Source organism: Oncorhynchus gorbuscha, linkage group LG23 (genome assembly GCF_021184085.1).
Source record: "Oncorhynchus gorbuscha isolate QuinsamMale2020 ecotype Even-year linkage group LG23, OgorEven_v1.0, whole genome shotgun sequence".
Classification (NCBI taxonomy): domain Eukaryota; kingdom Metazoa; phylum Chordata; class Actinopteri; order Salmoniformes; family Salmonidae; genus Oncorhynchus; species Oncorhynchus gorbuscha.
This window is the reverse complement of record NC_060195.1, coordinates 57,632,261-57,655,881: the sequence shown is the minus strand read 5'-3', so window position 1 is coordinate 57,655,881 and position 23,621 is coordinate 57,632,261. Positions and strand designations below refer to the sequence as shown.

The window sequence follows — 23,621 nt, the reverse complement described above, 5'->3', positions numbered from 1 at the left end:
TGTCTGTTATGATGTGTTCGACCCCCACCCCACCCCTGTCTGTTATGATGTGTTCGACCCCCACCCCTGTCTGTTATGATGCGTTAGACCCCCACCCCACCCCTGGCTGTTATGTGTTAGACCCCCACCCCACCCCTGGCTGTTATGATGTGTTAGACCCCCACCCCACCCCACCCCTGTCTGTTATGTGTTCGACCCGCACCCCACCCCTGTCTGTTATGATGTGTTCGACCCCCACCCCTGTCTGTTATGATGTGTTAGACCCCCACCCCTGTCTGTTATGATGTGTTAGACCCCCACCCCACCCCACCCCACCCCTGTCTGTTATGATGTGTTCGACCCCCACCCCACCCCTGTCTGTTATGAGTGTGTTAGTTAGTTAATGATCCACCACCAAGATCATCTGTTTCCATTCAATACAAAAAATGTTTGTCTTTCTACCATAAACTGTCGATTGATGCTCATACAGGCGATAGACTAAAAGGACAGAGGAGTGGTATAGAGTTCATAAAAGGTCTGCTTGTGGAAACGGCGGCATCGTGAAGTGATTTATGACAACCTTACATAACACCAATGACGCCTGCAATAACTATTGCCTGCACTAAAATACCTGAGATACTGAGACTGCATAATACCTGAGATACTGAGACTGCATAATACCTGAGATACTGAAACTGCATAATACCTGAGATACTGAAACTGCATAATACCTGAGATACTGAGACTGCATAATACCTGAGATACTGAAACTGCATAATACCTGAGATACTGAAACTGCATAATACCTGAGATACTGAGACTGCATAATACCTGAGATACTGAAACTGCATAATACCTGAGATACTGAGACTGCATAATACCTGAGATACTGAAACTGCATAATACCTGAGATACTGAGACTGCATAATACCTGAGATACTGAAACTGCATAATACCTGAGATACTGAAACTGCATAATACCTGAGATACTGAAACTGCATAATACCTGAGATACTGAAACTGCATAATACCTGAGATACTGAGACTGCATAATACCTGAGATACTGAAACTGCATAATACCTGAGATACTGAAACTGCATAATACCTGAGATACTGAGACTGCAAAATACCTGAGATACTGAGACTGCATAATACCTGAGATACTGAGACTGCATAATACCTGAGATACTGAGACTGCATAATACCTGAGATACTGAGACTGCATAATACCTGAGATACTGAGACTGCATAATACCTGAGATACTGAGACTGCATAATACCTGAGATACTGAAACTGCATAATACCTGAGATACTGAAACTGACTGAGATACAAAATACCTGAGATACTGAAACTGCATAATACCTGAGATACTGAAACTGCATAATACCTGAGATACTGAAACTGCATAATACCTGAGATACTGAGACTGCATAATACCTGAGATACTGAGACTGCATAATACCTGAGATACTGAGACTGCAAAATACCCGAGATACTGAAACTGCATAATACCGGAGATACTGAGATTGCATAATACCTGAGATACTGAGACTGCAAAATACCCGAGATACTGAAACTGCATAATACCGGAGATACTGAGATTGCATAATACCTGAGATACTGAGACTGCAAAATACCCGAGATACTGAAACTGCATAATACCGGAGATACTGAGATTGCATAATACCTGAGATACTGAAACTGCAAAATACCTGAGATACTGAAACTGCATAATACCTGAGATTGCATAATACCTGAGATACTGAGACTGCAAAATACCCGAGATACTGAAACTGCATAATACCGGAGATACTGAAACTGCAAAATACCTGAGATACTGAAACTGCAAAATACCTGAGACTGCATAATACCTGAGATACTGAAACTGCAAAATACCTGAGATACTGAAACTGCTAAATACCTGAGATACTGAAACTGCTAAATACCTGAGATACTGAAACTGCATAATACCTGAGACTGCATAATACCTGAGATACTGAGACTGCAAAATACCCGAGATACTGAGACTGCATAATACCTGAGATACTGAAACTGCTAAATACCTGAGATACTGAAACTGCATAATACCTGAGACTGCATAATACCTGAGATACTGAGACTGCAAAATACCCGAGATACTGAGACTGCATAATACCTGAGATACTGAAACTGCTAAATACCTGAGATACTGAAACTGCTAAATACCTGAGATACTGAAACTGCATAATACCTGAGACTGCATAATACCTGAGATACTGAGACTGCAAAATACCCGAGATACTGAAACTGCATAATACCGGAGATACTGAGATTGCATAATACCTGAGATACTGAGACTGCAAAATACCTGAGATACTGAAACTGCAAAATACCTGAGATACTGAAACTGCATAATACCTGAGATTGCATAATACCTGAGATACTGAGACTGCATAATACCTGAGATACTGAAACTGCATAATACCTGAGATACTGAGACTGCATAATACCTGAGATACTGAGACTGCATAATACCTGAGATACTGAGACTGCATAATACCTGAGATACTGAAACTGCATAATACCTGAGATACTGAGATTGCATAATACCTGAGATACTGAAACTGCATAATACCTGAGATACTGAGACTGCATAATACCTGAGATACTGAGACTGCATAATACCTGAGATACTGAGACTGCATAATACCTGAGATACTGAAACTGCATAATACCTGAGATACTGAGACTGCATAATACCTGAGATACTGAGACTGCATAATACCTGAGATACTGAAACTGCATAATACCTGAGATACTGAGACTGCATAATACCTGAGATACTGAGACTGCATAATACCTGAGATACTGAAACTGCATAATACCGGAGATACTGAGATTGCATAATACCTGAGATACTGAGACTGCATAATACCTGAGATACTGAAACTGCATAATACCTGAGATACTGAGACTGCATAATACCTGAGATACTGAGACTGCATAATACCTGAGATACTGAAACTGCATAATACCTGAGATACTGAGACTGCATAATACCTGAGATACTGAGACTGCATAATACCGGAGATACTGAAACTGCATAATACCTGAGATACTGAGACTGCATAATACCTGAGATACTGAAACTGCATAATACCTGAGATACTGAAACTGCATAATACCTGAGATACTGAGACTGCATAATACCTGAGATACTGAAACTGCATAATACCTGAGATACTGAAACTGCATAATACCTGAGATACTGAAACTGCATAATACCCGAGATACTGAAACTGCATAATACCTGAGATACTGAAACTGCATAATACCTGAGATACTGAAACTGCATAATACCTGAGATACTGAAACTATGTAGGTCTTAGGTCAAGGTTTTTTACTCTGATGCTGACTATTTTCCCGGCCATAATTAGTTTATTTGAACAGTACAGCAAGTAAGTATTGATGAGGCTGTATGATTTTCCAGGTAAAGTGGACCGGAACTGCACAGACACGGGCTGGACGGACCCATTCCCTCCTTACGAGCATGCATGTTTCAACGAAACCTTCCACTTACTTGGAGAGGTGGGTACATGTGCACTTTTCGTATGTGCTACATTACTGGTTTTTGTCTTTGATTCAGGACAATTTATGTAAAAACAATTCTTACCCCGGGCCTCTTTTTCCTCCCAGTCACATGACTCCCACATGTACTTCCCCTATGTGAAGACCATGTACACTGCAGGCTACGCTCTCTCTCTAATCTCTCTCACCATCGCCATCACCATCCTCTGTCTCTTTAGGTGAGAAACAGAGAATCAAGTCCAAGAACTGTTATGATAAAAAAATATGATAATCCATTTGGGTACTCAATAAACTACACTGTAATCAACATGCGTATCTTAATATTGGGTCTCAGTGGGGGATTAAACATATTACAAAAGCATGTTGGTCAAGGAGGACATTTTAAACTGCTTTTACACTCTTCCTGTTGTCTAGGAAACTGCACTGCACCAGAAACTACATCCACATCCAACTCTTCGTTTCCTTCATCCTGCGTGCTACCTTCATCTTCATCAAAGACTCTGTGCTCTTCACCGATGAAGACTTCTACCACTGTGACGACTACCCAGTGCGTATCTGCTGTCCTTCGTAGTGACTGTCAATGCATGTGTGAATGGATGAACACATTGATAGAGAAATGTGTTATTTAGTGTGTGAATAGCTGTGTTTTGATAAAAGTTGTTCATCTTTCAACATGATATGGACATACTAAAATACCCCTCCTATATACACACACAAGTATGTGGACAACCCGGGCTAGGCCCATTAGTTCCAGTGAAGGGAATCTTAACGCTACAGCGTACAATGACATTATAGACGATTCTGTACTTCCAACTTTGTGGCAAGAGTTTGGGGAAGGCCCTTTTCTGTTTCAGCTTGACAAAGCCCCCATGCACAAGCGAGGGCCGTACAGAAATGGTTTGTCGAGATCGGTGTGGAAGAACTTGACTGCCCTGCACAGATCTCTGACCTCAACCCCATCGAACACCTTTGGGATGAATTGGAACGCTGACTGCGTGCCTGGCCTAATCGCCCAACCTCACTAATGCTCTTGTGGCTGAATGGAAGCAAGTCCCCGTAGCAATGTTCCAATATTTAGTGGAAAGCCTTCCCAGAAGAGTGGAGGATGTTATAACAGCAATGGGGGTAGGGTAGGTGGGGGTACAACTCCATATTAATGCCCATGATTTTGGAATGAGATGTTTGACTAGCAGGTGTCCACATATTTTTGTTCATGTAGTGTATATGTCTTTTCTCATCATATCCTGTAGGCAGTGTGTAAGTTAGTGGTGATGTTCTCCAACTACTGCATCATGGCTAACTACAGCTGGCTGCTGGTGGAGGGACACTACCTCCACACCCTGGTCAGCCTCTCCTTCTTCTCCAAGAAGAAACACCTTTGGTGGTACATCATCCTGGGCTGGGGTACGGACACCTGTCCACTCAACATTACAACAACACCACTGATACCATGTCATTGTCATCTAGCAATGTCATGTCATTTTGATCAGTTAAGAGACAGACTTGATAGTGAACTATTATTACCAGAAATGAGAGGGATTGGATTTAACTAAACCATTTTTGTTTTGTTTTTCTACATAGGTTTGCCAATGATTGTCATTGTATCCTGGGGCTTGGCAAAATATTTCTATGAGGATGAAGGGTAAGATACAGATTAATGGTATGTCAAAGACTATTTTAAACAGATGACAATTGCATCATCATAGTTCACATACATGAATATGTTTCCCTTTCTCCTCAAGCTGCTGGGAGACAAGGGTACATGACTGGGTTTGGTGGATTCTCAGATTACCAGTCCTACTATTCATAATCGTAAGTGCATCAATCGCTGTTGATAACTAATGTTTAGGCCAATGCATTGTTCAAGACGGAATACCAGGGCGCGTTCTCAGAGCATGCGCAGACCAGCTGGCAAGTGTCTTCACAGACATTTTCATCCTCTCCTTGTCCCAGATTATAATCATATCATGTTTCAAACTGACCACCATTGTACCTGTTCCCAGGAACTCCAAGGTAAACTGCCTAAATTACTATCACCCTGTAGCACATCACATCTGTAATTATGAAGTGCGTTGGAAGGCTGGTCATGTCACACATCAACACCATCATCCCAAACAACCTGGAACCACTCCAATTAGCATACTGCCCCAACAGATCCACAGATGATGCTCTCAATTGCATTTCACACTGCCCTTTCCCACCTGGACAAGAGAGGAAATAACTATGTGAGATTGCTGTTCATAAACTACAGCTCGGCGTTCAACACCATATTCCCCTCCAAGCTCAGGACCCTTGGACTGAACCTCTGCAACTGGATCGTGGACTTCCTGACAGGCCGGCCCCAGATGGTGAGGGTAGGCATCAACACTTCCGCCATACTGACCCTCAACACGGGGGCCCTACAGGGGTGTGTGCTTAGTCCCATTCTGTACTCCCTGTTCACCCACAACTCCAACACCATCAAGTTTGCTGACGGCAACAGTGGTAGGCCTGATCACCGATGGTGATGAGACAGCCTACAAGGAGGTAAGAGACTTAGCAGTGTGGTGCCAGGACAACAGTCTCTCCCACAATGTCAGTAAGACCAAGGAGCTGAGCGTGGACTGCAGGAGAGAGGGGAGAGCATATCCCAATCCACAATGACGGAGCTGTAGTGGAGCAGGTTGAGTGTTTCAAGTTCCTTGGCGTCCACATCATTAAGAATTTAACATGGTGTAAACACACATCCACACAGTCGTGAAGAGGGCACAACAATGTCTCTTACGCCTTGGGCCGAAAAGATTTGGTATGGGCCCTCGGATCGTCAAAAAGTTCTGGGCTCAACCCCCTTCAGCGCCTGCACCCGGGGGCACCCTGTGCCGCCCACGGCAAGATGCCGCCCTGGGCATCTGCCCATGTCGTCCGTACCTAAATCCGCTACTGATTTGTATTAGTCTATAAATAAATCTCTTTGCCAAAATTCGTCATCTCTCCCATGTCTTATTCGACCAGTGTTTTTGAAAGTGTAAGGTTAATAATTCAGCCATAGTTGTTCTGAAATGTTTATTGCTTGCCAACATTTTATTCCCTCTATGTTTAATATAACACACATACATTCATTATTAATTTCGGGTTGCCTATCCTGACGTGAAGTTTGTTCTATAGAAAGTATTTGTCTCTAGCCACAAAATTAAGGAAATTAGAAGGGGGGGGGGTCTGTCACGGGGGAGATTTTCGTCACAACACCGGCCCCAGGATCTCCATATCAGGCAGTGTCAGAGGAAGGCCCGAAAAATTCCTAAAGACACCCACCAAAGTTCACTGTTCACTCTACTACTGTCCAGCAAGTGTTACTGGAGCATCATCTCTCCAACAGGCTCCGAGACAGCTTCTACCCCAAGCCATAAGACTGCTAAATAGCCATAGATAGTTCATTAAATGGTTACCCGGACTATGTGCATAGACCCTATCTTCGACTGACTCATTCAGTTTTTTCTTTCTTTTTTGCAATTTTCTGTATTGTAGAATAATAGAGAAGACATCAAAACTATGAAAACACATGTACTAAACTTTTAAAAATCAAAAATATATTTTAGATTATTTAAAGTAGCCACCCTTTGCCTTCATTACAGCTTTGCACACTTTTGGCATTCTCTCAACCAGCTTCACCTGGAATGCTTTTCCAACAGTCTAGAAGGAGTTCCCACATATGCAGAGCACTTGTTGGCTGCTTTTTCTTTACTCTGTCGTCCAACTCATCCCAAACCATCTCAATTGGGTTGAGGTTGGGTGATTGGAGGCCAGGTCATCTGATGCAGCACTCGATCACTCTCCTTGGTCAAATAGCCCTTACACAGCTTGGAGGTGTGTTGTTTTATTGTCCTGTTGAAAAACAAATGACAGTCCCACTAAGCACAAACCAGATGAGAGGCATATCGCTGCAGAATGCTGTGGTAGCCATGCTGGTTTAGTGTGACTTGAATTCTAAATAAATCACTGACAGTGTCACCAGCAAAGCACCATCACACCACCTCCTCCATGCTTCACGGTGGGATCCACACATGCAGAGATAATCTGTTCACCTACTCTGCGTCTCACAAAGACACGGCAGTTGGAAGCAAAAACCTCAAATTTGGACTCATCAGACCAAAGGACAGATTTCCACCGGTCTGATGTCCATTCCTCATGTTTCTTGACCCAAGCAAGTCTCTTCTTATTGGTGTCCTTTAGTAATGGTTTCTTTGCAGCAATTCAACCATGAATGCCTGATTCATGCAGTCTCCTCTGAACAGTTGATGTTGAGATGTATCTGTTACTTTAACTCTGTGAAGCATTTATTTGGGCTGCAATCTGAGGTGAAGCAAACTCTAAGAAACGTATCCTCTGCAGCAGAGGTAACTCTGGGTCTTCCTGTCCAGTGGTGGTCCTCATGAGAGCCAGTTACATCATAGAGCTTGATGGTATTCGTGACTGCACTTGACAAAACTTTCAAAGTTTTAGACATTTTCCAATTGACTGACCTTAAAGATGTCATTTCTCTTTGCTTATTTGAGCTGTTCTTGACATAATATGGACTTGGTCTTTTACCAAATAGGGCTATCTTCTGTATACCACCCATAACTTGTCACAACACAACTGATTGGCTCAAACGCATTAAGTAAAGAAATTCCACAAATAAACTTTCAACAAGGCACACCTGTTAATTGAAATGCATTCAAGGTGACTACCTCATGAAGCTGGTTGAGAGAATGCCAAGAGTGTGCAAAACTGTCATCAAGGGTGGCTACTCCGAAGAACCTCAAAATATAAAATAGATTTTGATTTGTTTAACACCATTTTGTTTTCTACATGATTCCATGTGTTATTTCATAGTTTTGATGTCTTCACTATTATTCTACAATGTAGAAAATAGTCAAATAAAATAAAAACCCTTGAAAGAGTAGGTGTCCAAACTTTTGACTGGTACTTTATACACACACCAAGTGTACAAAATATTAGGAACACTTTCTTAATATTGAGATGAACCCCCCCTTTTTTTGCCCTCAGAACAGCCTCAATTCATCGGGGCATGGACGACAAGGTGTCAAAAGCATTCTACAGGGATGCTGGCCCACGTTGACTCCAATGCTTCCCACAGTTGTGTCAAGTTGGCTGTCCTTTGAGTGGTGGAGCGTTCTTGATACACAAAGGAAACTGTTAAGCATGAAAAACCCTGCAGCTTGCATTTCTTGACACATTCAAACCGGTGCACCTGGCACCTACTACCACTCCCCATTCAAAGGCAGCTACATCTTTTGTCTTGCCCATTCACCCTCTGAATGGCACACATACTCAATCCATTGTCTCCTCCCCTTCATCTACACTGATTGGAGTGGATTTAACAAGTGACATGAATAGGGGATCATAGCTTTCACCTGGTCGGTCTGTCATGGAAAGAGCAGTTCTTAATGTTTTGTACACAAGAAAACACTATCATATGCTGCTACTCTGTGCATTATTAGACTTGTATTATTATGTATCCTGATGCCTAATCACTTTACTCTGCCTTCATGTACATATCTACCTCAAATACTATGCCGCATACCCCTGCACATTGATCTGGTACTCCCTGCTACAGTGCATTCGGAAATTATTCAGACACCTTGACCTTTTCCACATTACATCCTTATTCTAAAATAGATTAAATACATTTTCCTCATCAATCTACACACAATGAGGTCGAAGGAATTGTCCGTAGAGCTCAGAGACGGGGTTGTGTCGAGGCACAGATCTGGGGAAAGGTACAAACAAGTTTCTGCGGCATTGAAGGTCCCCAAGAACACAATGGCCTCCATCATTCTGAAATGGAAGATGTTTGGAACCACCAAGACTTCCTAGAGCTGGCCACCCAGCCAAACTGAGCAATCGGAGAAGGGACTTAGGTAGGTGACCAAAAACCCGACAGTCACTCTGACAGAGCTCCAGAGTTCCTCTGTGGAGATGGGAGAATCTTTCAGAAGGACAACCATCTCTGCAGCACTCCACCTATCAGGCCTCTATGGTAGAGTGGCTAGACGGAAGCCACTCTAAAGTAAAAAGCGCATGACAGCCGGCTTGGAGTTTGCCAAAAGGCACCTAAACACCCTCAGACCATGGGAAACAAGATTGAACTCTTTGGCCTGAATGCAAAGTGTCACGTCTGGAGGAAACCTGGTTCCATTCCTACGGTGAAGCATGGTGGCAGCATCATGCTGTGGGGATGTTTTCAGCGTCAGCAACAGGGAGACTAGTCAGGATCGAGGGAAAGATGAATGAAGCAAAGTACAGAGAGATCCTTGATGAAAACCTGCTCCAGAGCGCTCAGGACTTCAGACATTATATAGGTGTGCCAAGCTTGTAGCGTCATACCCTAGAAGACTCGAGGCTGTAATCACTGCCAAAGGTGCTTCAACAAAGTAGAGTAAAGGGTCCGAATACTTATGTAAATGTGATCAGTTAATTTTTCTATACATTTGTAAACATTTTTTAAACCGGTTTTTGCTTTGTCATTATAGGGTGTAGATAGATGGGGGGGGGATCTATTTAATACATTTTAGTAAGGCTGTATCGTTTAAAAAAATCAAGGGTTCTGAATAATTTCCAAATGCACTGTAGTTCATTCTTGTATTTATTTATTTTTTACTGCATTGTTGGAAGAGGCTCGTAAGCAAGCATTTTCACCGTTAGTCTCCACCCATTGTATCCGGTCCGGTGTATGTAACATATAAAAACAAATTGTATAACTGATAATGTAAATATTAGTTTTACTCCGTGCGGTATTCATTTGTTGCCATTTCATTGCAGATTAATTTGGTCTTTTTTCTGAGTATCATAAGAATCCTGGTGGGGAAACTGCGGATGCCAGACATGCATGGAAATGAATTCAGCCAATACAAGTGAGTTGTCAACATGACCATACTGTACTAACGCCAAGGGATTTCAAGGATGTTTATTCTGTAGGCTAAAATAATAAATCACTTAATTGCTTACGAGTGTTATAGTACCTGTGCCAACTTTCTGTAAGCGTTGCCCAGTCAAACCTGAAAGACCAGCACAACGGCACACCAATGGAATCTCTCAAAACATGTACAGTATCGATTCGTGTCTTTTGTGTATTGTAGAATTGAATATTTTCCTTTGATATTTGCAGGAGACTTACCAAATCGACTTTTCTTTTGGTGACCCTCTTTGGTTTGTACTACATCCTCTTTGCCTTCTTACCCATCAAAGTCAGTGGTTTAACTTACAAAATATGGACCTTTGTTGAGCTGGCTCTTGCATCAACACAGGTAATTTTGACATTTATTATTATTATTTTTTTTTCTTTGCGGGAATATTATTTGATGTCTAAATTCCCCTTTCTTCCTTTCCAGGGCTTTGGAGTTGCTGTTCTTTACTGTTTTCTAAATGGGGAGGTAGGTTTTTGTCCCATTTCTCAAAACTATTATGTAAGTTGAAATAAGTGGTATAAATGTGCTATTGCTAATATTATGCAGCAGCCCTGATTAACTAGTGTCGATGATACACTATCCCCATCCCCTCCAAACACAGGTACAGTACGAGGTACAGAGGAGATGGCGCAGGTGGAGGCTGAAGCAGCATCTACACGGGGAGCCCAGACAGCATGGTTCCATGAGCCAAAGCGTCTCTCCCCTTACCCAGGTCTCCTTGCTTCCCTGTTCCGGACCGGCCAGCCTGGCATGACCTTTGACACCCCCCCCCCCTCAACCCACCAAATCACTGGTGATCTCCTAGACATACCAGTTAAAAAACGCTTACACAGATGACGCTCTCAAGACATCAAATTAACTTAAGTTCTGGAACTTGAGGAATGGTCCACAGAATCACTTGGCCACTCTTGAAGACTTGGACGTGGCATGGGAAACAGCACTGTACTGTGATTTTGTGCCATTACCTCAAGCAACATTTCTAGGACTATGGACAGTGGACTTGGCCTGAAGATCTAAGACATTTGGGTTCAGTGGAAATCCTAAGAAATGGGAACATGTTCAAAAAGCAGAAGTAGGACTCAGATCTTCAACATCAACATGTGAAAGAGAAATTCTGGAAAGAGGTCTGGTTATGACCAGCCTTTTGTCCAGAGAATTTATCAACATGATTGAAAATTCTCACTTTTTATTATACTTTGAAGACAGATCTTTTAAGAAACATCATTTACTGTTCCTTTGCACCAATATACTGTATAAAAAACAAAGACATTTTCTGAAATAAATACCAAGATCAAGAGCTTCACTTTTTCAACAGGATAACAACAAATTGCTGGTGAGTGGTCTAAAACTGTGATCTTGGTTGTCTCAACACTTTACCCATGTCAATGTAAGATTTGATCCTTGTTCATTGTAACTTATTATAAATTGGGTGGTTCGAGTCCTGAATGCTGATTGACTGACAACCATGGTATATCAGACCTTATACCACGGGTATGTCAAAACATTTCTTTTTTACTGTTCTAATTACATTGGTAACCAGTTTTATAATAGCAATACGGGACCTCTGGGATTTGTGGTATATGGCCAATATACCACGGCCAAGGGCTGTTCTTAGGCACAACGCAAAGTGGAGGCCATATACCACACCCCCTCGGGCCTTATTGCTTAATTATAAAATGGTTCTTCTACGAAAAATGTGCACTAATGTCCTTAAGATAACCTCTACATTGGGTACTTTGCTTTCATTTTTTCCACAAAGGCAATATATTCTTTTATGGCATCTTCTTTGGACTTTCCTATTGGATTGAAAACAGAAACAGGACACATTGAAGATTTGTGTTACATTCAAAACAGACAGAGTGGAAAAGCAGAATAATACATTGTCCAAAATACTTACCTTCCTGTGCTTTCCAACCATCCCATTTAGATTTGCCTTGGAAGTCAAATATTCCCGGACGCTCTGTGGACACAACGGATACATCTTAAAGTTACTCTTACAACAAAAGATATTGCTTTAACTGGCAGGTATTGGCAGTCTGAAAGCCCATCGGACAAGTCGGGAGTCTTTTTTGGTTACCTGAAGATTATGATCCCTTGATTGTTAATGTAAAAAAATAAGCTTCACTGAATAAAAATGTAAAAAGCAACTATTTCTATGAATTTACTGACTTTCAGTTCATGTAATTGAAAATAAATTCATTAGGCCCTAATCTACGGATTTCACTGGGAATAGAGATATGCATCTTTTGGTTACAGATATCTTAAATTTTTTTTTTAAAAAGTAGGGGCGTGGATCAGAAAACCAGTCAGTATCTGGTGTGACCACCATTTGCCTCAGAGTTGATCAGGCAGTTAATTGTGGAACGTTTTCAGACTTGCCTTCAATGGCTGTGCGAAGTTCCTGTATTATGGCGGGAACTGGAACACGCTGTCGTACACGTCCATCCAGAGCATCCCAAACATGCTCAACGGGTGACATGTCTGGTGAGTATGCAGGACATGGAAGAACTGGGACATTTTCAGCTTCCAGGAATTGTATGCAGAGCCTTGGGACATGGGGCCTGTGCATTATTATGATGAAACATGAGGTGATGACAGCGGACAAACGGCACGACAATGGGGCTCAGGATATCGTCACGGTATATCTGCATTCAAATTGCCATCGATAAAATACAATTGTGTTCGTTGTCCGTAGCTTATGCCTGCCCATACCATAACCCCACCGCCATAATGGGGCACTCTATTCACAATGTTGATATCAAGCAAATCGCTCACCCACATGCTGTCTGCCATCTGCCCAGTACAGTTGAAACCGGGATTCATACGTGAAGAGCACACTTCTCCAGTCTCCCTCGAAGATGAGCATTTGCCTACTGAAGTCGGTTACGACATCAAACTACAGTCGGGTCAAGACCCTGGTGAGGATGACTGTTTGTGCAGAATTCTTTGGTTGTGCAAACCCAGTTTCATCAGCTGTCCGGGTGGCTTGTCTCAGACCATCCTGCTTGTGAAGAAGCAAGATGTGGAGGTCCTGGGCTGGCGTGATTACACGCGGTATGCAGTTGTTAGGCCAGTTGGACGTACTGACAAATTCTCTAAAATGACGTTGGAGACGGCTTATGATAGAGAAATGAAGAACCAATTATCTGGCAACAACTCTGGTGTACATTCCCGCAGTCATCATGCCAATTGCACATTCAGTAAAGACTTGAGGGACAAAACTGCACATTTTAGAGTGGTCTTCTGTCCCCAGCACAAGGTGAACCTATGTAATGATCATGCTGTTTAATCAGCTTCTTGATCTGCCACACCTGTCAGGTGGATGGATTATCTTGGCAAAGGAGAAATGCTCACTAACAGGGATGTAAACAAATGTGCCCAACATTTGGGAGAAATACGCTTTTTTTGCATATGGAACATTTCCGGGATCTTTTAATTCAGCTCATGAAACCAACACTTTACATGTTGCATATATATATTTTTTCAGTATATTTACATGCAGATGTGCCATATATTGCTAACCTTCCACATACACGGGAGGAATCTGAAAAATAAGGTTGTTATCAGTAAATACATTCTCAGAGCAGGCTCAACTTGCCCGACTGCCATACAATGTCAGTTTTTCACAAAGATCAGTTTCAGGCTTACTGGAATCCTTTGCAATTGAGTTGTTTTCACTTCTTAAATCACCTGCCCAATGGGGCAACCTCACCATCCTCAACTGGTGCAACTGTTCAGGTCACTTGCCGCAGGAAATAGGGCAACCCTTCATGTCAATCCCTGAATGGTTTACTCACAGTCAAAAAAAGGCAGCTAAACAATTGATAAGTCAATACATTTCGTAACTCTTGAGAAATGCACATCCGAGACAAAATGATAAGCCTTGTAATAAGACACTATAAAAGCACTGCTGCAGGTAGGACATCCCAGAAATATTCTGTAATTGTCAATTAGGGCCAGTTTAAGGGAGAGTTAATGAAACCAACCATGGAAGTATTATATGTTGTAGCAAACTTCGGGGGTAGCCCCAACCGAGATTTGAACCTGTGAATGTCAAGCCAACACATGAACCGTTAAGCCAAGAGCGTACAGTTAAGGTGTTGGCTTGACAGTCGCTGGATCCGGGTTCGAGTCCTGGTCGGGGCTACTCCCCGAATTCACTTCAATATACTTTCATGTCTGGTTTCAATGACTCTCCCCTTTAACTGCCCTTAATTTACATTTTTGTTTGCTACAACTGCCGAGTCCGTTGGAGAAGAGTACAAATAGTATTCCCTGCCAAATAATAGACTTTGTGCGATTAAGATTCACAGCGCTACGCCTCCTCTGGCTTAAGCGATCACCACGCCAACCAGACATAGATTGATTAACTGGAGACCGCTTGTGTCAATTGCAGAATATTTCCTTCCTGCAGCAGCACTAGTGGACAATGCTGGAAATATCAGTAAAAGCATAGTGCCTCAAAGTGCTCCAAAACTCCTGGCCATACTTATAAGACGTTGTAAGTACAGTATATTCGGAAAGTATTCAGACCCCTTGACATTTTGTTACATTACAGACGTATTCATACATGGATTCAATTGTTGCTTCTCCTCAACAATCTACACACAATACCCCATAATGACATCACAGTACCCCATAATGACAAAGCAAAATCAGGTTTAGAAATTCTTTCAAATGTATATATATATATATATATTTTTTAAAAACGTAAATATGACATTTACATAAGTACTCAGACCCTTTACTCAGTACTTTGTTGAAGCACCTTTGGCAGTGATCACATCTTCAAATCTGCTTGGGTATGACGCTACAAGATAGCACACCTGTACTTGGGGAGTTTCTGCCATTCTTCTCTGCAGATCCTCTCAAGCGCTGTCAGGTTGGATGGGGAGCATTGCGGCACAGCTATTTTCAGGTCTCTCCGGAGATGTTAGGTTCAAGTCCGAGCTTGGATGGGCCACTCAAGGACATTCAGACACTTTTCCGAAACCACTCCTGCGTTGTCTTGGCTGTGTGCTTAGAGTCTTTGTCCTGTTGGAAGGTGAACCTTCACCCCAGTCTGAGGTCCTGAGCACTCTGGTGAAAGGATCTCTCTGTACTTTGCTCCGCTTATCTTTCCCTCGATCATGACTAGTCTCCCAGTCCTTAACAATGAAAAACATCCGCGCAATATAATGCTGCCACCACCATACTTCACCGTAGAAATGCTGCCAGGTTACCTCCAGGTGTGACGCTTGGAATTCAGGCCAAGGAGTTCAATCTTGGTTTCATCATAACAGAGAATCTTGTTTCTAATGGTCAGAATCCTTTAGGTGCCTTTTGGCAAACTCCAATTGGGATGTCATGTGCCTTTTACTGAGAAGTGGCTACCGTCTGGCCACTCTACCATAAAGGCCTGATTGGTGGAGTACTGCAGAGATGGTTGTCCTTCTGGAAGGTTCTCCAATCTCCACAGAGGAACTCTGGAGCTCATCCAGAGTGACCATCGAGTTCTTGGTCACCTCCCTGACTAAGGCCTTTCTCCCCCGATTTCTCAGTTTGGCCGGGTGGCGAACTCTTGAAAGATTTCTGGTGGTTCCAAACTCCTTCCATTTAAGAATGATATAGGCAACTGTGTTCTGGACCTCCAATGCTGCATAGGTTTTTTGGTACCCTTCTCCAGCCCTGGCCTTCGTCACCATCCTGTCTCGGAGCGCTACAGACAATTCCTTCAACCTCATGCCTTGGTTTTTGCTCTGACATGCAAGGTCAACAGTGGGACATTATATAGACAGGTGTGTGCCTTTCCAAATCATGTCCAATCAATTTAATTTACCACAGGTGGACCCCAATCCGGTTGTAGAAAAATCTCAAGGATGATCAATGGAAATAGGATACACCGGAGCTCAATTTCAAGTCTCATAGCAATCAAATGTATTTATAAAGTCCTTTTTTTCATCAGCAGATGTCACAAACTGCTATACAGAAACCCAGCCTAAAACCCCAAACAGCAAGTAATGCAGAAGCACGGTGGCAAGGAAAAACTCCATAAAAAGAAGGAACCTAGGAAGAAACCTAGGCTCTGAGGGGGGGCCAGTCCTCTTCTGGCTGTGCCGGGTGGAGATTACAAGAGTACACGGCCATTTAAGGCAAGATGGATAGATGACCAGCAGGGTCAAATAATAATCACATTGCTTGTAGGTCAGTACCTCAGGAGTAAATGTCAGTTGGCTTTTCATTGTCGAGCATTCAGAGGTTGAGACAGCAGGTGCGGTAGAGCGAGTGAGTCGAAAACAGCAGTTCCAGGACAAGGTAGCACGTCCGGTGAACAGGTCAGAGCTCCATAGTCGCAGGCAGAACAGTTGAAACTTGAGTAGCAGCACGACCAGGTGGACTGGGGACAGCTAGGAGTAATCAGGCCCGGTAGTCCTGAGGTATGATCCTAGGGCTCAGGTCCTCCGGGAGGGGAGAGGGGGTGAGAGAGAGATTTAGAGCATATTTAAATTCACACAGGACACCAGATATAATAGACTGACCCTAGCCCCCCGGCATACTATTCCAGCATAGATAATGGAGACAGGGGTGGGTCGGGGGACACTGGACCCCCGCCCGGCGATACCCCCGGACAGGGTCAACCAGGCAGGATATAACCCCACTCTTTGCTAAAGCAGAGCCCCCACACCACTAGAGCGATATCAACAGACCAACAACTTACTACCCTGAGACAAGGCTGAGTATAGCCCACGAAGATCTCCTCCACCGCACAAGCCCAAGGGGGTGCAAAACCGGACCAGAAGATCACATCTGTGACTCAACCCACTCAAGTGACGTACCCCTCCTAGGGACAGCATGGAATAGCAATAGTGTCAGAGGCAGAGAATCCCAGTGGAGAAGTGGGAGCCGGCCAGGCAGAGACAGCAAGAGCAGTTTGTCGATCCAGTTCCTTGCCGTTCACCTTCGCACCCCTGAGCCAGACTACACTCAATCATAGAACCTACTGAAGAGATGAGTCTTCAGTAAGGACTTAAAGGTCGAGACCGAGAATGCATATCTCACATGGATAAGCAGATCATTCCATAAAAATGGAGCTGCCTCCAGCTGTTTGCTTAGAAATTCTAGGGACAATAAGGAGACCTGTGTCTTGTGACCGTAGCGTACGTATGCATGTATGGCAAGACCAAATCGGAGAGATAGGTAGGAGCAAGCCCATGTAATGCTTTGAAGGTTAGCAGTAAAACTTTGAAAATCAGCCCTAGCCTTAACAGGAAGCCAATGTAGAGAGGATAACACTGGAGTAATATGATCACATTTTTTTGTTTCTAATCAGGATTCAAGCAGCCGTGTTTAGCACTAACTGAAGTTTATTTAGTGGTTTATCCAGGTAGCCGGAGAGTAGAGTATTGCAGAAGTCTGATCTAGAAGTGACAAAAGCATGGATTAGCTTTTCTGCATCAGTTTGACAAAAAGTTAGATTTTTGCAATGTTACGAAGATAGAAAAAAAAGCTGTCCTTGAAATATTACTGATATGTTCGTCAAAAGAGAGATCCAGAGTAATGCAGAGGTCCTTCACAGTTTTATTTGTGACGACTGTACAACCTTCAAGAATAATTGTGAGATCCAACAGCAGATCTGTTTCTTGGGACCTAGAACTAACTATTTAAAAGTCAAAAATATTCCGCCCTCCACTTCCTTATGTCTGAAACAGGCTTCCAGGGTAGGCAATTTTGGAGATTCACCATGTTTCATCAAAATGGACAGCTGTGTGTCGTCCGCATAGCAGTGAAAGTTGGCATTGTGTTTCTGAAAGACATAACCAAGAGGTAGAATATATAGTGAAAACAATAGTGATCCTAAAATCTTACCATGAGGAACCCTGAAACTTACAATTGATTTGTCAGAGGACAAACCATCCACAGAGACAAAATGATGTCTATCCGACAGATAAGATCCAAACCGGGCAAGAACTTGTCCGGGTAGACCAATTAGAGTTTCTAATCTCTCCAGAAGAATCTGGTGATCAATGGTGTCAAAAGCAGCACTAAAGTCTAGGAGCACGAGAACAGATGCAGAGCTTTGGTCTGATGCCATTAAAAAGGTAATTTACCACCTTCAGGAGTGCAGTCTCAGTGCTATGATGGGGTCTAAAACCAGACTGAAGCAATTCCTATTTCATCATTTTTTTCTTCAGGAAGGCAGTGAGCTGCAGAGCAACAGCTTTTTCCCAAACATTTTTTTTTAGAGGAATGGGAGATTCGATATAGGCAGATCGTGACTTACATTTTCTGGGTCAAGGTTTGGCATTTTCAAGAAAAGCTTGATTTCCATCACTTTTAGTGAGTTTGGTACACATCCAGTGGATAGGGAGCCATTTATTATGCTCAACATAGGAGGGCCAAGCACAGGAATTAGCTTTTTCAGTAGTTTAGTTGGAATAGGGTCCAGTAGGCAGCTGGAAGGTTTAGAGGCCATGACTATTGTCTCCATTGATCCTAGGTCCTGGCAGTTCTGTGCAGACTCAGGACAACTGAGCTTTGGAGGAATTCGCAGATTCAAAGTGGAGTCTGTAATTTGCTTTCTAATGATCATGATCTTTTCATCGAAGAAGTTCATGAATTTATCACTGCTCAAGTGAAAGCTATCCTCTCTTGTTGAATGTTGCTTTTTAGTTAGCTTTGCAAAAGAATCACTTTTTGGGGGGATTGTTCTTATTCTCCTCAATTAGGTTGGAAAAATAGGATGATCGAGCAGGGCTCTTTGATATTGCATGGTACAGTCTTTCAAAGCTAGTTGGAAGACTTCCAGTTTGGTGGAGCGCCATCTCCATTCCAATTGTACAAAACTAGATCCAGACTGTGGCAGTGAGTAGGTCCGGAGACATGTTGGACAAAACCCACTGAGTCGATGATGGCTCCGAAAGCCTTTTGGACTGGGTTCTGTGTACTTTTCCAAGTGAATATTAAAGTCACCACAAATGTGAATATTATTTGTCATGACTACAAGGTCCGATAGGAATTCAGGGTCCTCAGTGAGGAATGCGGTATACGGCTCAGGAGGCCTGTAAAACAGTAGCTATAAAAAGTGATTGAGTAGGCTGCATAGATTTCATGACTAGAAGCTCAAAAGATGAAAACAGCGTCATTTTTGTTATTGTAAATTGAAATTTGCTCATAAATGTTAGCAATTCCTCCACCTTTGCGGGATGCGCGGGGGATATGGTCACTTGTGTAACCAGGAGAGGCCTCATTTAACACAGTAAATTAATCAGGCTTGAGCCATGTTTCAGGCCAATGACATCAAGATCATGATCAGTGATTAGTTCATTGACTGACTGCCTTGGAAGTAGGGATCTAAAATGAAGTTGCCCTATTTTGAGATGTGAGATCTCACAATCTCTTTCGATAATGACAGGAATGGAGGTGGTCTTTATTCCAGTGAGATTGCTAAGGCAAACACCACCATGTTTTGTTTTGCTCAACCTAGGTCGAGGCACAGTCTTAATGGGGATAGCTGAGCTGACTGTGCGAGAGGCACACTCCACTAAGCTGGCAGCCTGCACCCAACTCATTGTGGAGCTAGAGGAGTTAGAGCCCGCTCTAAATTGAAGAATAAGATGAGAGCACCTCTCCAGCTAGGATGGAGTCCGTCATTCCTCAGCAGGCCAGCCTTGGTCCTGTTTGTGGGCGAGTCCCAGAAAGAGGGCCAGTTATCTACAAATTATCTTTTGGGGGGGGCAGAAAACCGTTTTCAAACAGCGATTGAGTTGTGAGAGACTTCTGTAGAGCTCATCACTCCCGCTAAATGGCAGGGGGCCAGAGACAATTACTCGATGCCGACACATCTTTCTAGCTGATTACCAAGCTGTTGCTCTTGGTAACCTGTGACTGTTTCATCCAAACATCATTGGCGCCGACGTGGATAACAAAATCCCTATAAGCTCTACACTCGCCAGTTTTAGCCTTAGCCAGCGCCATCTTCATATTAGCCTTTACTTCGGTAGCCCTGCCCCCTGGTAAACAGTGTATGATCACTGGATGATTCTTTTTATGTCTAATATTGCAGGTAATGTGGTTGGCCAATGACTAGGGTTTTCAATTTGTCAGCTAATGGTGGGAGGCATCGGCGGCTCAGACCCCGTAACGGGTGGAGAGACGTGAGAAGGCTCGGCCTCAGACTCGTTGCTTAATGGGGACAAGCGGTTGAACGTTTGAGCGACACCGGTTGAGCATGCCGACAGCATTTCTTTCAGGAAGCCTTGAGAAAATTGTCTGGATGCGTGGAGTGTGCAGGGGTTTTATACTACTATCTGTAGTTACCTGGAGGCACAGATGCTGTTCATCCTTTCCTACACTTAAATTGCCCTTGCCTAACGATTGCATCTGAAGCTGTGCTTGCAAGACCGCTATCCTGACCATAAGGTGATAGTTCTCCTGTATATTAGGAGTACAGAGACTGCAATTAGATGGCAATGATAACTACTTTGCTTTTTCGGCTGGTGGAGGTCCTGTAGAACCATGTCCAGATAAAGCGTCCGGGGTGAAAAATTTGAGCGAGGATAAAAACGAAGAAATTGGTAAATGTATTAAAAGTAAAAACCGAACATTTTGGCAGATAGCAAAGTAGCAACAAACAGCACGGAGACAAGTCCGGAAGATGAGGGCTGAACGATTGAGTCGGGTTTGTCCCCACAGAGGATGAAAGGGTCCAAATACTTATGTAAATAAAATATAAAAATAAAATGTTATATATTTGCAACAATAAAAAAAAAAACGTGTTTTCACTTTGTCATCATTATGGGGTAGTGTGTGTAGATTGATTTTTTTAAATGATTTCACCTTTATTTAACCAGGTAGGCTAGTTGAGAACAAGTTCTCATTTGGAACTGCGACCTGGCCAAGATAAAGCAAAGCAGTTCGACACATACAACAAAGTAACACATGGAATAAACAAACATACAATCAATAATACAGTAGAAAAATCTATATATAGCGTATGTAAATGAGGTAGGATAAGAGAGGTAAGGCAATAAATAGGCCATGGTGGCAAAGTAATTATAATATAGCAATTAAACACTGGAATGGTAGGATGTGCACAAGATGAATGTGCAAGTTCAGATACTAGGGTGCAAAGGAGCAAGATAAATAAATACAGTATGGAGATGAGGTAGATTGGATGGGCTATTTACATGTACAGGTGCAGTGATCTGTGAGCTGCTCTGACAGCTGGTGCTTAAAGGGAGGTAAGAGTCTCCAGCTTCAGAGATTTTTGCAGTTCGTTCCAGTCATTGGCAGCAGAGAACTGGAAGGAGAGGTGGCCAATGGAAGAATTGGCTTTGGGGGTGACCAGTGATATATACCTGCTGGAGCGCATGCTACGGGTGGGTGCTGCTATGGTGACCAGTGAGCTGAGATAAGGCGGGGCTTTACCTAGCAGAGACTTGTAGATGACCTGGAGCCAGTGGGTTTGGCAACGAGTATGAAGCAAGGGCCAGCTAACGAGAGCATACAGGTCGCAGTGGTGGGTAGTATATGGGGCTTTGGTGACAAAACAGATGGCACTGTGATAGACTGCATTCATTTTGTTGAGTAGAGTGTTGGAGGCTATTTTGTAAATGACATCGCCGAAGTCAGTGTCTAACCAGACACCTAGGTATTTGTAGTTGTCCACATATTCTTAGTCAGAACCGTCCAGAGTAGTGATGCTGGACGGGCGGGCAGGTGCGGGCAGCGATCGGTTGAAGAGCATGCATTTAGTTTTACTTGCATTTAAGAGCAGATGGAGGCCACGGAAGGAGAGTTGTATGGCATTAGAGCTCATCTGGAGGTTAGTTAACACAGTGTCCAACGAAGGGCCAGAGGTACACAGAATGGTGTCGTCTGCATAGAGGTGGATCAAATAATCACCAGCAGCAAGAGTGACATCATTGATGTATACAGAGAGGAGTCGGCCTGGGAATTGAACCCTGTGGCACCCCCATAGAGACTGCCAGAGGTCCGGACAACAGGCCCTCCGATTTGACAAACTGAACTCTTATTGGAGAAGTAGTTGGTGAACCAAGCGAGGCAATCATTTGAGAAACCAAGGCTGTTGAGTCTGCCAATAAGAATGTTGTGATTGACAGAGTCGAAAGCCTTAGCCAGGTCGATGAATTTGGGAAATGTTTTATTTGATCCATTTTAGAATAAGGCTAATGTAACAAAATGTGGAAAAAGTCAAGGGGTCTGAATACTTTCCGAATGCACTATATGCAATTATATCTTGATGCTTAAAGTGGTACAAGAAAGATTAGGCAATAATCAGGGATTTGGCTTCGAGGTGCAGCCTGTAGAACAGGTTGAACAGAATGACTCACCCGTGTTGACGTTGCCAAGTGTTGCCTGCTTGTACAACCCATATACTACTGCTAGTTCAGCGTAGCTAGGTTGTACCGTCAGCCTCCTCACCTCATCGGCAGCCTTTTCAAATTCAGCCTTGAGAAAAATAAAACGTGTTGTATTGCCATCTTTGTGGACCAAATAATTGATTCTCATCCAAAATCCTATTTTCCCTAAATCTAACCATAACCTTAAAACCAACCCCTATACCTATAACATAGCATTTTTGCTTATTGTGGGGACCGACAAAATGTCACCACTTGTTCAAATTTTCCTTGTACAATCCTTGTGAGGACTTCTGGTACCCAGAAGGGTAGTTCCAAAATATATACAAAAATCCATATATACTGACAATATGTATAAATAACTTAGCTTATGCCAAATAAAATACTTGTACACCACGTTATGCCATGTGTTAAAATGATTTGTAACCGATTGAAAATAGGATGAATACCTTAACACAAAAAACATCTCACTATGACAAAGTCAATCCTGTGGCACACAGTGAAAATGTATATCTACACTAAGCTACATGCAGTGGCTTCATAACAGGTAAACTGCAACAAAAAAACTTGTCAAATGAAATGCACAGTAGATTCAGGTATTAACACCTGGAAGGTATTAGTAACAATTTGACTTATGACTTTGGGTTGCACAAATAAAATATAAAACTACGTTTCTGCTTACCATAGACATGTTGTTCCCCAGAAAAAGACCCAGCTACTCCTTGCATGTGGAAATGCTCACTTCCGCGATTCTGTCTTACCTTTC

At 42.8% G+C, this 23,621-nt stretch overlaps 2 protein-coding genes across 4 annotated transcripts in view; one reads left to right on the top strand and one right to left on the bottom strand.

Moving 5' to 3' along the window:
• LOC124010523 (vasoactive intestinal polypeptide receptor-like) overlaps positions 1-11,807 on the top strand; it is a 20,893-nt gene extending 9,086 nt beyond the window's left edge. For both annotated transcript variants that reach the window (XM_046323031.1, XM_046323030.1), the window contains 10 exons: positions 3,452-3,549; positions 3,658-3,767; positions 3,964-4,096; positions 4,800-4,953; positions 5,131-5,191; positions 5,292-5,361; positions 10,351-10,442; positions 10,697-10,835; positions 10,920-10,961; positions 11,098-11,807. In XM_046323031.1, the coding sequence (XP_046178987.1) occupies positions 3,452-3,549; positions 3,658-3,767; positions 3,964-4,096; positions 4,800-4,953; positions 5,131-5,191; positions 5,292-5,361; positions 10,351-10,442; positions 10,697-10,835; positions 10,920-10,961; positions 11,098-11,250 (1,052 nt within the window). In that variant the 3' untranslated portion in view covers positions 11,251-11,807. The remainder of the gene's footprint in view (positions 1-3,451; positions 3,550-3,657; positions 3,768-3,963; positions 4,097-4,799; positions 4,954-5,130; positions 5,192-5,291; positions 5,362-10,350; positions 10,443-10,696; positions 10,836-10,919; positions 10,962-11,097) is intronic.
• On the bottom strand, positions 11,666-23,621 carry LOC124010527 (acyl-CoA-binding protein-like). 2 transcript variants are annotated; one of them, XM_046323038.1, is made up of 4 exons: positions 23,538-23,621; positions 22,829-22,946; positions 12,394-12,456; positions 11,666-12,292 (listed from the first exon to the last, which is right to left on the bottom strand). In XM_046323038.1, the coding sequence occupies exons 1-4, from the start codon at positions 23,544-23,546 to the stop codon at positions 12,219-12,221; spliced, it is 264 nt and encodes an 87-aa protein (XP_046178994.1). In that variant the 5' UTR covers positions 23,547-23,621; the 3' UTR covers positions 11,666-12,218. The 2 variants fall into 2 exon arrangements, with proteins under 2 accessions (XP_046178994.1, XP_046178993.1); XM_046323037.1 differs by lacking the exons at positions 11,666-12,292; positions 12,394-12,456 and adding an exon at positions 12,463-13,042.

Coding starts and splice junctions, on each gene's coding strand:
- LOC124010527 (XM_046323037.1), bottom strand. Junction 13,043..22,828: donor ACTTGGCAACGTCAACACGG/GTGAGTCATTCT, acceptor CCATGTCCCAAG/GCTCTGCATACAATTCCTGG.